This window comes from Garra rufa, chromosome 4 (genome assembly GCF_049309525.1).
Source record: "Garra rufa chromosome 4, GarRuf1.0, whole genome shotgun sequence".
NCBI classification, from domain to species: Eukaryota; Metazoa; Chordata; class Actinopteri; order Cypriniformes; family Cyprinidae; genus Garra; species Garra rufa.
In genome coordinates this window covers 54,259,558-54,276,079 of record NC_133364.1, presented here as the reverse complement: position 1 = coordinate 54,276,079, position 16,522 = coordinate 54,259,558, and the positions used below count along the sequence as shown (strand labels likewise).

The following is a 16,522-nucleotide window of genomic DNA, read 5'->3' as shown; positions in this document are numbered from 1 at the left end:
GGCCTTTGTCTTACAGGAGCTGTTTGATGTCACTGTACTATTTTAGTATAGATTCCAGCATGTCGACTTTACTGTTCCATCGAACTTCACATTCTTGAAGGACAGTGTGCGCTAAACTTGCAACAGCACCTGTTCTCATCAGAAATGTCACGAGGCTTTGGACATTGCTGTGTATCAAAGGTAAAAAATTATATAAATACGGTTCAGTTTCTCGTAAAAAATTATCGTTTGGTGTCTTAGGACATCAATGTATCGTCACAAGCCGCAGGGTGTAATTTGGATTTGCCTGTGCATGTTTTTTCTTTACTTTCAAAGGTTTGGTGCCTATTGACTGCCATAATGTGACTATCAGACTGCAATGATTTGAGTTAAAAATCTTTGATTGTGTTCTACTGAAGAAACAAAGTGTGAAAGAAAAATTCATTTATACCCTTTCTGTGTGATTTTAGAAGCATATACTTTTTCTTTAAATAGAGACACCCAGAAAGCAAAGAGACATAAAAGGTAAAGAATGTCATCTAGATGAGGGGAAGCAGCTGGGGAAGCAAATGGGCACCTTTGGTGACCCAAAAGGTCTCTTAGAAGGTTTTTTATAGGTTGACTAGTATGCTGAAAAAGGAGTTTTCTTTGGTCCCTGGGGGATAGGGAGTTACAGGCTGTTTTAAGATATAACCTTGAGGACTAGGGAAGGGATATAAAAGTGGAGGAAGCCCTCCCTTCTTTGTCGCATTCTGCAGCAACCTGTGTTCCTGTATGACTGTCTGACCTTCTTTGCAAAGAATAAATCCTTACAAAAGACAATTGATTGAGTTTGTCTCTTATGCGATGAGAGTCGTTTGATTTCTGCCACGACACAAAGTCACCTACATCTTAGTCTCACATAGCCAGACCTTTAAGGCGGGCATACACGGTGCGATTTTTGAGGTCGTACGAGCTTTTTTTTTTATACATATGCTTGTTAGGACTGCTGTAGAGGTAAGGTTTTGTCAAGTTTGCAACGAGTGTACACACACAAGGGTGAGCAGACGCTTCCTGCATGTGTAGCAAAGTGTCACGGCTCATATTTTTTATATGCAGTTATGAGATAGATAGAGAGCAGTTGTATTTAACAGTACATACACAGTATATTATACACAGCCTTTCTCTCAAATTTCATGGGCAAACAATCTGATCACCCTAAATATATAGAGACACACTGCATGATTTAACATTTTACCAGATTTTTTTTCTGGTATTGTTTATACATAGGGGTGGCACGGTTCACAAAACCCACGCTTCATCTCGTGTTCGAGATCCACCTATGGGAAGGGCATCCATACCTGACCTCTGCAGAAGCATCCAATTGCACCAAGTCTGGCTTGACAGACAGGAGCGTGTGCCCACAGGCAGGTAAGGGGCCGCCCCTTACCGGGCGAACAAAACCAATGCACGCGCTACCTTTCCTCAGTTGACATTCGCTTCTCGCGATCTCTGCATTTACACAGTTCGGCTGGATTACACTACGCACAGAGTGTCTGGGCGCAGTGGAAGGGTTGGCCACCGTCCACAGCCAGAGTGTTCAGTGGCTGTTGTGTGTTATCCCCCCACGTTCAGGGAGTCAGTCATCAGGGAATGTGCACAAGCAGTGTCACCACACAGCATTTTCATTGTTCCCCAGACCAAACAAATAAAGGCTTCGGCCCCAGTGTTCCCCAACACAAAGAACACACAAAACACAAAGAACACACTGAAAGAAACAAATCTAATAAATTATTTCAACGAGAGAATATCTCTCAGGTTCCCTGCACGCCGTCCCTAGTCTGTCCGCTAGATGGCGCCATTGCATCACATGTCAGCGATCCGGCCATATTAGCAGCCCAAAGCTGCTCTCCAATTTGTGTGGGGTCTCTAATGAATCATGTCGCAGCATGGCGGTCAGTTTCTGTTCCCGAATGGGTGATTCGTACAATAATGAAGGGGTACAGACTTCAGTTTGCCACAAGGCCCTCTCTTTTCAACGGAGTTATCTCTTCTCACACGGAAGAGAGCTCCGCTCACATTCTGAATGACGAAATCTCCGCTCTTCTCGAGAAGGGGGCGGTGCAAGTGGTACCACCGCACTCAAGCAGTCAGGGATTTTACTCCCGTTATTTCCTAGTCCCGAAGAAGGACGGTTCTCTCCGCCCTATTCTGGATCTCAGAGTGTTGAACAAACATCTCAGGAAATACAATTTCAGAATGTTGAGTCACTCCTCTCTTTTAAGATCTGTAAATCACACTGCATTTTTTACAGTGATCGATCTGAAGATGCCTTTTTCCACACAAGAATCTATCCTCCACACAAAAAATTCCTTTGTTTCGCCTACCAAGGCGTTTGTTACGAGTTCACAGTTCTTCCTTTCGGGCTCTCACTCAGCCCGAGGACGTTCTGTCTGTGTGTGGAGGCAGGACTCGGTCCGCTGAGAGCACTGGGACTCAAAATCCTGATGTACATAGACAATTGGCTGATCATAGCCGATTCGAGAGAGGAAGCGATACAAAGCACTGCCCGTGTGCTCGCTCACATCACAGCGCTCGGCTTCATAGTGAACGTGAGCAAGAGCAATCTCACTCCTTCGCAGAATGTTATTTTTCTGGAGCTGGAGTTGAACTCTATCACAATACGCGCACGGCTTTTGCAACAGCGCACTCTCTCCCTTCTGAATTGCCTCTCGCTTTTCAGAGAAGGGGCGAGGGTACAGTATCGCACATGTTTCAGACTTCAGGGTCTTATGGCCTCGGCTGAAGGTTTTATCTCCTCATCTCAGCCCATTACGCGATCTCTGCCGCTCTGTCTCGGTGACGCGCACATGCACTGCAGCGCTGCGCCACTGGAGGAATGTGGAGTTTTACGCTCATGGAACTCCCCTCGGGGCAATCATGATGCGCAAAGTTGTGACGACAGATGCCTCCTTAACAGGGTGGGGTGCCATACAGGAGGGCAGAACAGTGAACGGTGTGTGGCCAAACACACTTCACTCAGCCCACATAAATAATTGGGAGCTCCTCACGGTTCGGAAAGCTCTGAATCACTTTCTACCCCGCCTGCAAGGGCATCACGTGCTGGTGCATTGCGACAACACCACAGCCGTGGCTTATATCAACCGTCAAGGGGGGATGCGCTCTTCAAAACTCCATGCTCTAGCTCACAGGCTGTTAGTATGGAGCAGGCGACACTTTCTGTCGTTACGGGCGACTCATGTCCCAGGCATTCTGAACAGAGGAGCAGACCTTCTATCAGGGGGAACCCACTCTATGGGGAATGGCGCCTCCATCCTCAGATAGTGGGTCTACTGTGGAGGAAATTCGGTCAGGCGACCGTTGATCTCTTCGCCTCGCATGAAGATCTTTTTCCACTATTAAGGTTTACTTGGCGGCTATCGCTGCATGTCATGTAGGGTTTGATGGCACGACAGTGGGGCAACACCCCCTCATTCGTAGATTTATGAAAGGCGCCCGCCGCTCCCTTCCAGTCACTAAAAGAGTGATTCCAGAATGGGACCTCTCCATGGTGCTGGGGGTCTTGTCTCAATACCCTTTTGAACCGCTGGGAGACATTTCTCTCAAGCTTCTGTCTCTTAAGACAGCTCTGCTTCTGGCACTGGCATCAGCCAAGCGTGTCAGTGACTTGCATGCACTCTCTGTTCATTCCTCATGCACGAAATTCTCCATCAGTGGATATAAGGTCTTTCTAAGGCCTAACCCAGCCTTTATGCCAAAATGCTTCCCAGCATTTGCATATGAGGTGATTCAGCTTTCTGCTTTTCATCCCTCTCCTTTCTCCTCTTCAGAGGATAAGAGGCTGAACGCTTTGTGTCCTGTTCGCTCCTTACGGGTTTACATTGACAGGACCAGTGCTTTCAGGAGAAGCGACCAGCTCTTCATTTCTTGGGCCCCCCAAACACAGGGAATCCCATTTCTAAGCAACGCCTCTCTCATTGGCTTGTGGAAGCCATCTCCTTGGCATATGAATCTAAGGGAGTGCGTCCTCCAGAGGGCCTCAGAGCTCACTCCACTAGAGGCTTGGCAGCCTCCTGGGCTCTGTTTAACGGGGTTTCCTTGCAGGACATTTGTGCCGCTGCAAGCCGGGCCTCACCACATACTTTTGTCAGATACTACCGGCTGGATGTCACCCACACCCCGGTAGCTCATTCTGTTTTAGGTGTGGGTTCGGTATCCGCAACTGCCAGGCCCTGCTTGACTCCGGAGCAGAAAGTAATTTCATGGACCTCAGTCTTGCCCAACACCTTCACATCCCCATAACACCCCTCAAACAGAAAGTCTCTGTCAATGCACTCAATGGACAGACACTCCCTGCATCACTCACACTACCTGCTCCATGTCTATGATTACCTCTGGCAATCATAGGGAGGAACTTGCCTTCCTGCTCATTGCCTCCCCCCTGGTCCCTATTGTCCTGGGCCATCCCTGGTTGGTCCGTCATAGTCCCAGGGTGGACTGGGGTCACGACTCCATCTCCACATGGAGCGAGAACTGTTATTCTTCCTGTCTCTCTTCTGCCTGTTCGTCTGTGTCTTGTTCTTTGTTGCATAATAAGTCGGTGAACCTGTCTAATGTGCCTGAGGAGTATATGGACCTGAAGGAAGTGTTCAGTAAGTCCAGGGCTGCTTCTCTCCTTCCGCATCGTCCCTATGACTGTGCTATAGACCTATTGCCAGGTATGTCTATCACGGTAAAGAATACCTATCCTTTGCCGCTGATGTCTTCAGCTTTCGAGAGGTTGCAGGGAGCATCCATCTTCACCAAATTAGATTTAAGTAACACCTACCATTTGGTCCGCATAAAGGAGGGGGATGAGTGGAAGACTGCATTTAACACCCCCAGGGGGCACTTTGAATATCTGGTTATGCCCTCCGGGTTATCCAACTATTTCTGGGGTTCGCCAATTTCTACCGGCGTTTCATTCGCAATTTCAGCCAATTAGCCGCTCCTCTGACTGCCTTAACCTCCATCAGAACACCTGCACCCTGCGCTACCAGCATCACCATCTACTTCTCTGGCTGCTCGTCATTTGAGAATTACCTTGTTTGATTTGTTATCAATAAACAACACTTTATTTCATTCGCTCTTGAATCCTCTGTTGATTGCCGTGACACACTCCCTATCCAATCAGCACGAGAAAGAATCCCTGTAAATAACCAAAGCAGACCTACCTTCTTCCTCCCCCTTTTTTCAGCACCCTTCCACCACCCTGTCTCCTCACCTTCAGCCCGGGGGCAAGAGAAGTGCCCCAAGCTCAGGAATTACTGCCGAGCTCAAAGCCCTCTCCCAGACAGCATGCCAGATACACCTAGTTTATGAACCGTAAGAGTGAACTTGTGAAAGAAAGACTAAATTAAATCACTATTGAAATTAAAACAGAACATTTGTTTATTTGTCTTTTGTTTCATCAATCTTATTAGTTTCTTTGAAATTCTTGCACTTAACTCACTCAAGGTGAGTTTAAAGGTGCAGTGTGTAATACTTAAGATGATCTCTAGACAGAAATGAAATATAATATACATAACTATGTTCTCAGGGGTGTATAAATACTTTACTTAATTAACCATTATGTTTTTTATTACCTTAGAATTATCAGTTTATATCTACATACACCGCGGGTCCCCTCACATGGAAGTCGCCGTTATGTTTCTACAGTGGCCCTGAACGGACAAACTGCTCTTCAGATCGCGTTTCATCACTGTTGTTCTTTTTGAAAAACACTGATACAATGATGAACAAGTAACAATAATATTCACAATAACATATTTTTATTGAATGATTAAGTAAATAGAATTCCTTAAATTATGTTTTAAAAGAAACCTCATTATTTTTGCTATCTAAAACGACGACATCTTAATCCTGCGCGCTACCGTAGCATCTGTAAAGGGAGGGGTGAGCGGTGAAATAAACGGTTGGTTGCAATTCAATGACTCACCACTAGATCCCGCAAAAATCTACACACTGCACCTTTAAGTAAACTGCAAAAAAAATATTGTTTAGTAATAGATGCAATGAATAAGTCCAATCCTTCAAAAATTAAGGATCCCATTAAAATCCTGTAGAAATGATCATGCAGCATATTTATGCATTGTATTCAGCTTCCACAAAGCTGCCAATGTTGGTGGTAGAAGTGAGCAAGTAACTGATGTGTGCAAATTAAATCCATGCACACTGATGTTAAAATGCTAACAGTGTCCTTTATTGTGCTTCAATCGAAAAACAGTGCACTTCCTGTGAGCTCTCCTTTCAATTCATGACATACAAATGTGAAGTTCTTACTTTGTAAACAGAGCAAACACATTGTCCATAGTCCATATTATTCTTTGCACGTTTATGCATTAAGCTCAGTCCAACACAATATAGTTGACAAGGTAAAATATACCATGGACAAAACACAGTGCTCTAAAATTTGAATTAGAATTTCTATCATTGTAGGAGCCCTGTATAGGATTCTTATTGGAATCCTTTAGGATTGTTTTGACGAGGGAACATTTTGCAGATTATGAAAGGGGGATGTAAACTTTTGATCACAACTGTAGTTGTGGTTGCCGAGAAACAAAGAGGTATAAGTTTGTGGAGTAATTTACAACAGCTTTGATTGTGGCTCAACCAATCAGAATCAAGGACATTTTGTTTGAAACTCTGTCCATGCTAAGGGGATCTGTTAGACTTCTCTCTATTGTGAATCTTCATGTGCCTGCCAAGGCTTCCTTTTTGACTGAAACGGTTTCCACACTGTTTGCATGTGTAAGGCTTCTCTCCAGTGTGAACTCTCATGTGAATGTTAAGGTATTCTTTATGAGTGAAACTCTTTCCACACTGTTGGCAGGTAAAAAGGCTTTCTGTAATGTAAACATTTTGGTGAACTTTAAGGTTTCCACTTTCACTGCAACTCTTTCCAGACTGAGGATATCTGTGAGGCTTTTCTCTATTGTACATTTTCATGTGACTTTCAAGGTGTCCTCGCTGACTGAAACTCTTTCCACACTGGTTGCATGTGTAAGGCTTCTCTCCAGTGTGAACTCTCATGTGAATGTTAAGGCATTCTTTACGAGTGAAACTCTTTCCACACTGTTTGCATGTGTAAGGCTTCTCTCCAGTATGAATTTGTATGTGTCTGTTAAGGCATTCTTTACGAGTGAAACTGTTTCCACACTGTTTGCATGTGTAAGGCTTCTCTTTAGTGTGAAATCTCATGTGTCTGTTAAGGTTTCCTTTTTCAGTGAAACTCTTTCCACACTGCTTGCATGTGTAAGGCTTATCTCCAGTGTGAATTTGTATGTGTCTGTTAAGGCATCCTTTACGAGTGAAATTCTTTCCACACTGTTTGCATGTGTAAGGCTTCTCTCCAGTGTGAATCCTCACTTCCCTCTCCTCTTTCAGCGCTGTTAGGTGGAAAAACAAAGAGATAAAAGTTAACCCCAGTTTAATGGCACAAAGCAATTAACATCAAAACATGTAGATATGTAATGCATGTATGCTAGATCCTATACCAGGGTGTCCAAACCTGATCCTGGTCTGCCAGTACCTTACAGAGATTAAGTTAGCTGTTATGCAACTAATTGAATCTAGGAAATCTATACAGACTTATCTCAATTATTATTTACCAGTTTTATGTCTCCTATGGGATAAAATTCAACAAATTTAGAGAGACTAGGAAAAAAGAAAGAGGACAAATTTCCCACTAAACCATCAGATGAAAAATTCATCACACAATAATTCCTTCTGAGGTATTATTAAGGGGGCAATTATGTTAGCAATCCTAAAAGTTGGCTGTTACACTTGACCTTTAAAATGGAAAACACCAAAAAAAAAAAAAAAAAAAAAAAAAAAAAAACTGTCAGAGGATGAGAAACAGTCATTAATATCTTAAAAATCTTATTTAAAAAATTTAATTCACTCAATTTTAAATGTTTCTGTCAAGAACATTAGTAATATTATAAGTTCCCCGCTGGAAACTGTGGTACTTTTCAGTTTGAATATGTTTTATATATTTCCCATTTGCATAAGAAGGCTTTAATAATTAAACTATAGAGTGCTAATTACTGTGAAACTGTCTGAAAGGGTTAAATGAAAAATTATGTGCGGAGTGCTGCAGACTGATGAGAATAGAGCTTCCTGTGCCTGCATAAGATAAGAACAGATACTTTTGAAAGTCTAACAGAATGTATGAGCTGTGTGTGTGGACGGTGGAAAGAAACTTCTGTTTTAGGCACCAGCAGAAGATGCACAGAAGGAGTCAAAAGATAGCGAGAATTGTGACATATAAGGGTGCGTCGCTGGAAGAGAATTCAGAAGCACATAGAGAACCTAGAGAATTGAGCTTCTCCAGCGCTGTATGTTACTTCTGGTCTCTCCTATTTGCTGAGCTTGAATAAAACTTTTAAACTTTGACTGATTGACTCCAAACCATTTTTGAACACGCAGTGGACTCTTTGAAAGTCCAACAAAACATAATATAAAAAACTACTTAAAACTTTCTTTAAAAATAAACAGGCAATATTTTTGCACCAATTGAAAGTGAAAAAGTGAAAGTGAAGTGACATGTGCCAACAGCCAAGTATGGTGAATTGTGCTCTGCATTTAATCCATCAAAGTGCACTAATTCTGTTAAACCAACCTGGTCCGAGGAACCATCAGGCTAAGTCCTGTAACACGGACCAATAAGAATGCACTGATTTTACTTACTACTGACTCTCTCATATACAATTATTTGTGCCCAAGTTTTAATTACATTTCAAGATATATAAAAACAATTTACCATGGTTGCTACTTGCACATTCAGTTGATCAAATGTTTCTAGCCATGCAGCCTTTCTCTCTGGTTTTTTGACAGTTGTACCTACTTTCTCTAGTATTTAAAACACTAAAATAAAAAATAGAAAACAGCCTACATTTTAACTGGGAAGAGGAACAGACATTTACTCATTTGAGCTAGTAATTAGGACTGTATTAGTCAGCTTACAACTGATTTACATTTACTGCTATGGTAAAAAATACACTTACATTACAGTTTATAATACATGTCACATTGAATGTCCAACACAAATATTTTAACAAAATGTATGTTTTCCTCAGAATTACTTGTGTAAACCTTGTCTACTCCTGACAACAAAATGGATGTTTGTATGACCTTGTAACATTTACATATTCTTATGAAGAATACACACTGAAGAAAACACATTTCAAATGTATTAAATTGTACAAATATATTTGGCATGGTGGATCTACTTGATCTATAATTGAAATTAAGGACAGCTTTAAAAATAAGCGTGCACATCAAATTATCTTGACTCACTGAACCTGGATCAAATTAGTGAGATAGTTTATTAGTTTATTAGCAGTGATGGGAATAACGGCGCTATAAATAAAGGGCGTTACTAACGGCGATACATTTTTCAGTAACGAGTAATCAGACGAATTACTGTTTCCCCCGTTACAACGCCGTTACCGTTACTGACTTTAAAATACGCGTTACTATAACTGAGAACACTGGACCTCTCTTTCATTGAGGTGTGTGTGTTTGTGTGTGTTCGGGCGGGACACATAACCAGTGATGATGATTGGTGTGTCTGTAAACGTGGTGTAACTGAGAACGCTTAGATTGAGTAAATTTCCATTGTTTGCCAATCAGAGGCAGAGTAGTGCGGGTGAAGCACACGCACACTGAAGCACGCTCACGGTCAGTCGCACACAACATCCAGGACTCATAACGATGGCGAGTCCAACAAGTTCAAAGGTAGTTTTTGCAAACTGGAAGTATAAGCACTTGCTGAGGTGAAAAGCAAAAATGTTTTTGCAACATGCAACTTTTGCCCAGGAAAAAACAGTCTCTCTGCGTCAGTGACAAGTAATTCAAATCTACTAAAGCACCTCACATCGTCACATGCCGACACAAAACTAATTGAATAATAATTATTATTTGTTTGTTTTTGGTACATTTCTTCAGAAGCATAATTTATATTTAGTCTTATTTGTTGACGAGTTGTGATCTGTGCAATAAATATTTAAAGTTCTAAACCATCTATTGTGCTTTATTGTTCCACTATAGTAATGATAATATTTATAATAATATGTTTAATTTGATAGTTGTCTCTCACGTTGTGCCACAACAACATTAAAATAGTGTAGATTAGTGTACAATGTTTTATATTTATTGTATAGCTATATTAAATTAGATTTTTTTTAAAGTAACGCAATAGTTACTTTGCCTGGTAATTAGTTACTTTTATAACGATGTAACTCAGTTACTAACTCAGTTACTATTTGTGAGAAGTAACTAGTAACTATAACTAATTACTTTTTTAAAGGTACGTGCCCAACACTGTTTATTAGTCACTAATAACATAACCTAAATGGTAATTTATGGCACAACTTTAGCCCTGATCGATTTAATAGATAATTTCAGAGTGTCTTTTTTTTTAAACAGCCCTCAGAGCTAGACATTAAGACTTAATATGTGCTTGTCCTTTGGACAACTAAATCAATCATCCATTTGTCCAAGTAAAAAGTTTGGCTACATCCACACAAAGTCAGAGCTTTCCATATCAATTTTTTTTTTCCTCGCCTCAAGAAATATCTGCATCCACATGTAACCAACACAAAACTATGTAGTGTATTTGCCAGATTTTGGCAATGCCAATAAACCTTGCTTGCAGTATACACAGGGAGAACAGTTACTCTTACGCTGCCATGCTGAGGGGAGTGCATGCTGAAATAGCGGGCACTAAGTATCAATTTGGATATGAACTGCAAGTTAGGACGTAGTGACGGCTGTCAGAGCGTTATTCCCCACGGCCAATGGCCTGAACTGTTACCGACTTACCTGGATGGGTCAAAGGAGAACCCATGGTACAGCTCAAGTTTGAAACCAAGCGATTCCTTCGGGGGAAACACCTAAATAGAAAGACTATATAGAATGGGAACTGCCACCACTACCAGGTCTAATTCCCTCCGTGAACTGACTCACAGATAGGGCAGCAGGCCTGTCCCCAGAAGAAACCATTCTAAGGGTGTACTCACACTAGGCACGGTTGCCATGAACCGAGCCCGAGTACGATTGTCCCCACTCCCCACTCCCCCCCTGGCCTGCACTAACATAGCATTCAGCATTCGTGCCGGAGCACGCTTACGTCATTATGGTGTGACGGTTTTAAAGGTCTATCGCCTTTATGGCACAAAAATTTTCGCGCAATCGTGCTGCTCGAATGAGGAGATTTGCAAGGTACCAGCTGAAGTGCAGCAAGGACTTTGCAGCTTTGATTACGGACTATAAAAATGTTGATTACCTCGCAAAAAACGCGACGTCACGTGTCCTGTTCCGTGCTCCAGCACGGTTAGCGCTCCCACTGCATGCGAACCGCGCCTGAGTCCAACTGAACCGTACTCTGGCCCACCTCTTCCAAGCGGGCCAGGGACGGCTAAACGAGCCGCGCCCGGGCACGGTTGGGAGCACTCACACTAGTCAAACGAACCGCGCTTTGGTGGTCAAACGCACTCGGGCACGGTTCAAACTGCCTAGTGTGAGTACACCCTAATAGGGGTCACCGTAAGGTAGGGTTGCACGGTATACCGGTACTACGGTAGTATCGCGATACTAAAGCTTAAAAATACCCACGGTGCCATTGCGTTTTTGAAATGGTAGTATCGTCCACACAGTAGGACCGTAAGATATGTTGTATGCATGGCAGGAACATTGTTTAAAATGTTCATTTGAACATGAACGCCAGCACACCAAAATCAGTCCCTCCAGAAATTCGCGATGTTGCGATCGCGCCAATTCACGCAAATTCAGCCAATCCCCGCGATTTATTTGCAGCCTTGCAGTTTCATCTAATCACCACGACTTTACCGCAAATTACCTACAAATATCACTGCCAAAGACCGTGCAAAGCAATTCAGGGCTCGAAATTGCCACCATTTCTTTACTGCCTTTAATGCCTAAATGCATCTTTATGAATTGGTTATATAGCTAATGAAAGAGTTTTGTTTTTGATTTGAATTATTTAAATTATTTCTTTACAGATCCGGATGATATATTACTCTAACCTTTATGAGCAGAAATTTCACATCACACCGGCGCTTCCATGTCCTGCAAGGCGAGCTTCAGCATTCACAGCATTTACTTTAAAAAACAATGAATTCAACAAGTAAAAAGTGTTCCAAATATATTTCTAAAATTACTTTATAAACTAAATAAACAAAAATAAATGTAATCACTTTGCTATTAAAAACAGCAGCTGTGTAATAGGAAAGAGAAAAAAGGTCCAGTCGGACTCGGGACAGTAATTCTGATGAGCTGTCAGACAAGGTCCAGGCGAGGTTTTACAAATTTTTGCAACGAATGTTTGTTTAATAGCCTATATAACATTATTATTTAGGCTAGTTACATATTTCAATTTATTATTTATTTGATTTATTTTAGTGTTTTGTAGGCTGCTTGTTCACTGACGGAAGTGTTCAAATAAACACGCATGTTTGTTAATAATGTTTGAGCCTCATTTATTTTGGGTTTCAAAATAATATATGCATTTTATATATAGACATATATACACAAACGTTATGTATATGTAATATAAAATATAAATACCGCGCCATTTTTTACATTCGTCTTTTATTTAAATAGCCTACCTTTTAGGTGTCAGTAATTACTGTGCTGCTAATTTCTTATTTGGGAGTAATTTGTTTGAACGAATATTCGGTGTTGCGCTGAAGCTCTCATCTGTTGACATTTCCGAACGCCTTCCTGCAGTTGCTTAATAAAAGCGGGCTTTCCACACAAAAAAGTGCATGTGTCATTAGTATGAGAAAAAAATTGTCGGGCTGGGATCGGGCTCGGACATAAATATCTTAATGCCTGTCGGGTTCGGTTACTGCTCTGTCGGACGCGGGCCGGGTACGGACAGAAAAATGCGGCCGATCCGCACTCTAGAAAGCACGTTCAGCACCGCCGAGAGTTTCATGCGGTCGTTAAAAAGAAACCAAAAAGTAAAACGCCTACACACATTCAAAAGCAATTTTAATACCCTGCGTTTGAAGAGAGACTGCCCAATGCGCTCAAATTAGGTTATATAAAATATCTAGGCTGTTATTAGTATATTTAGTATACTATTTGCACTTTGAATATTGAAAGAGTAGCCGCCTTTGATGATGGCTGCATATATTGTCTACACGATTAAGTAAGAGATGTGTTGTTTGTTTTTTTGTTTTTTATAGGCTACTGTAATTGTTTAAAAATGCAGTGGTTGCCTCTAATTTAAATGTCTGTACCTATAATAGGGAAAATAAACATCCAGTTCATGTACTCATTTTCCTTCATTCTTGTCCCTTGCTTTAGGCATGAAATAAATATATAAAAAAGGTTTTCAGATTCAGACCATTGTCTTGTAAAACAATCAGAATCGGGCATGAAGAATCTAGATCGGCAGATAACTAAAAAGAAATTGGGTGCTCGTAATTTTTTTTTGGTGCTCCTAACTTTTTGAAACAACAGAACTTCATAACGTTTGTAAAACTAGGTCTGTGGTGGTTTGCTTTTGTCAGTTGTCAGGCAGGCCTTGTGTGGGCAAAGGTGATAGTGCTAGCGAGTTTGAGAGGGGCAGTTAACAAAACTATTTTTCATGCTTTCACACGGTAGTTTCATCAATCATTTATTCCAGTGTTTATCCTACATAGACTTAGCCGTGTCACCGCGGCAACAAAATGCTAAAAGTCTAAATATTTTACGGGGACAACATGATTTTGTCTTAATTGAACCTGCGCTGCAGCCTCCCAAGGAAGCAGCGATTGTCTGCTGTCAGATCTGCATGTGATCAGAGCGTGCAGAAAGCTGAATTTTTGAATTTCTGTGCTTTGGGGGAGTAATCTTGCAAAGAACACTTAAATTCATAACATGTTTGTGAAATCTGTCTAAAAAAATCGCAACTTTTCGAAAAAGCTGCCGCAAAATCTGCCATTTTAGGCCGCAACAATCACAAAAAAATCCTGCGAAATCCTGGACGGACTGCAAAATGTCTTTCTGCTGTGCTTTGTGTATTACAGGCTGTGTCTACGCTTTATATGTTATTCAATGTTTCCCGACGCTTCAGTTCAGTTTGAAATGAGAAGTTGCACGCGCACGTCATTTTTGACGCTGCAGTTTATTAGAAGAGAGGGTCTGATTCAGACTGTCTGATGTTATTTAAAAAATAGCAGTTCAAGAATCACTTATTCACACATTTAAAGTTTTTTTTTCGTATTTTCATTCCTTTGCCCACTTTTAGAACAGGTGAAATAATTTGTTTCTGGAAGGATCTTTGATCACAAATGCAATTCCATTCATTAACATACTAGCTGCTTTCCACTTGGTTCTTATTAATCATTATATATATTTTTTTATATTATAAATTAATGTTTTAATATATAAGCTGCTTACTTTCAAGATATGCAAGCAAAAATGCTCCTGACAGTTCAGAAAGACGTTTTTGTTTCGTTTCTGTGTTCAAATCTATATCCGCATTGGTTTGGCCGAATCACTGATTCACTAAGCCATTCATAAAAACAGTCATTTGATTCACTCCTGAATGATTCAGCCGTTTTGAAAGAATCGTTTGAACGACTCGGTGATTCAATCATGAACACTGCTGCCACCTGCTGACGGGTTTAAGTTTCTCATCATATTACATTCTTTACCATAATATTGCTATATTCAGAGTTTAAAACATTAATCTTTAATCTATTCATCTTTAATAATTTTTAATCTTTTAATCAAGTTGTTATGGTGCTGGTGAATGTTAGGTGCAGTGCCACACGCTGCATGTCTCAGTTTTGGGAACACTGGTATAAGTGTCTTTTAAAAACGAGTCATTATTAATGTATGTATGTTTGTTGTTTGTTTGTTTTTGTATTATTGTGTTATTTCTTTTCTTTTTTGGATGGACCATGAGTCTGAATAAAGATACTACTTATATAATTTGGAACCCAGCAGAGCGCTCGCTCCAGGATCCGATGATGTTAATGAAACAATGTCATCGTCATCCAACAGCTCATCCTCATCTCTGGCTGATGAGCACGAAAGGGAAAGCCCCTTTTTTGAGGGTGTTGCTTTCAGAAGTATCCACTCTGGGACCCCGTTTAAATAAATATCGGTTTCACTCTCCCAAAACGCCAGAACCTATTCAATATAAAATGTATGCGTATACAGCTAACACATCTCTGTGTGGACAAGGCCTTAGTTCTATGTACGATTTGTTTTTATTTATTTGTTGAAATTATTTATTCACAAGCAATATTCTCAACAGTTTTATCAGCTCTATCAGGATTATTTTAAATAATTCTCATAGCATGTGATGTTTCAAGCATGCAGACGATCTTATGAAGAGCCTGCATGCTTGAAACACCCCACGCTATACAAACATTTTAATAAAATAAATGTAAGTAATAAACAAACATTTTAGAAAAAAATATATAACAGTAGTTCAAACAAATAAGTGTTAAGTTGTCCCCAGAAAATAATTTCCTATTCTATCTTTTAGGCCTGGTCCACACTAATATGTTTCCATTTGAAGGCTTCTGTTTTGGTCCCACCCACACTGAGATAGCATATATGTTAAAGGGGTCATCCAATGCCCATTTTCTACAAGTTAATATGATGCTTTAGGGTCCAAATGAAAAGTATGTAATATTCTTTGATTAAAAATTCTTTATGTTAGTGTAAAAAAACACTAATTTTACCTGGTAAAAAATGCCTCTGTTCTCAGCAAGCGATATCAGTACCTGGCCCTTTAAATGATATGAACCTCTGCTCACCCCGCCCTTCAGTTCTGTGGGGCGTGTCATTACATAGCACACGGGATGTTGCCTAGACAACAGTTGGGGTATAGTTGTATAGTTTGGGGGAAAATGGCACTTGGGGGGCTCTGAAGACACTGTACAACCCCATCCATTTAAAATTTAATTTAAAAACCAGAGTTTTATGGCCTAGATCTTCCAGCCGTTTCTGGCTCTTTCGTTCTCTCGCCCTAATCAGGCAGGGACACCTTGTCAGTATGGCGGCGTGGGCATACTCGTTCCCAAAGCATCTCGACGCAGCTCGAAGTTACCTGGAAGGGAACGTCTCAGGTTACGTATGTAACCCTAGTTCCCTGAAGGGAACGAGACGCTGTGTCAAGAGGCCATACTTCCGGCATCCCTGCAGCGCTTGCTTTATTCGAAAGCTAGTTTTGTGTTCACCTTGCGTGCATTTAAGCTTCACGGTCGGTGGTGTCATCACGTACATGACGTCTCGGGATTCCATTGGACTGATTACACACGTGATTCAGAGCGAGGGCACGCTGAGGGCGTTCCCAAAGCGTCTCGACGCAGCATCTCGTTCCCTTCAGGGAACTAGGGTTACATACGTAACCTGAGGCTACATTTACATTAATCCGGATACATTTGAAAACGGAGTTTTCATTTTAAAACGCTCTCCGTCCACACTATCGTTTCCAAGCGTTTTCCAAAAGTTTCTCATCCACACTGAAATG

The 16,522-nt window shown here is 41.1% G+C and overlaps 1 protein-coding gene across 1 annotated transcript; it reads right to left on the bottom strand.

The window, feature by feature from the left end:
- Window positions 1–6,223: 6,223 nt before the first annotated feature.
- Window positions 6,224–7,458, bottom strand: LOC141333032 (uncharacterized; the record flags this gene model as incomplete). The annotated part of the gene is made up of 1 exon (XM_073837977.1): window positions 6,224–7,458. A coding segment is annotated over one exon (786 nt), but the record flags the coding sequence as incomplete, so codon positions are not given.
- Between the last annotated feature and the right edge of the window lie 9,064 nt (window positions 7,459–16,522).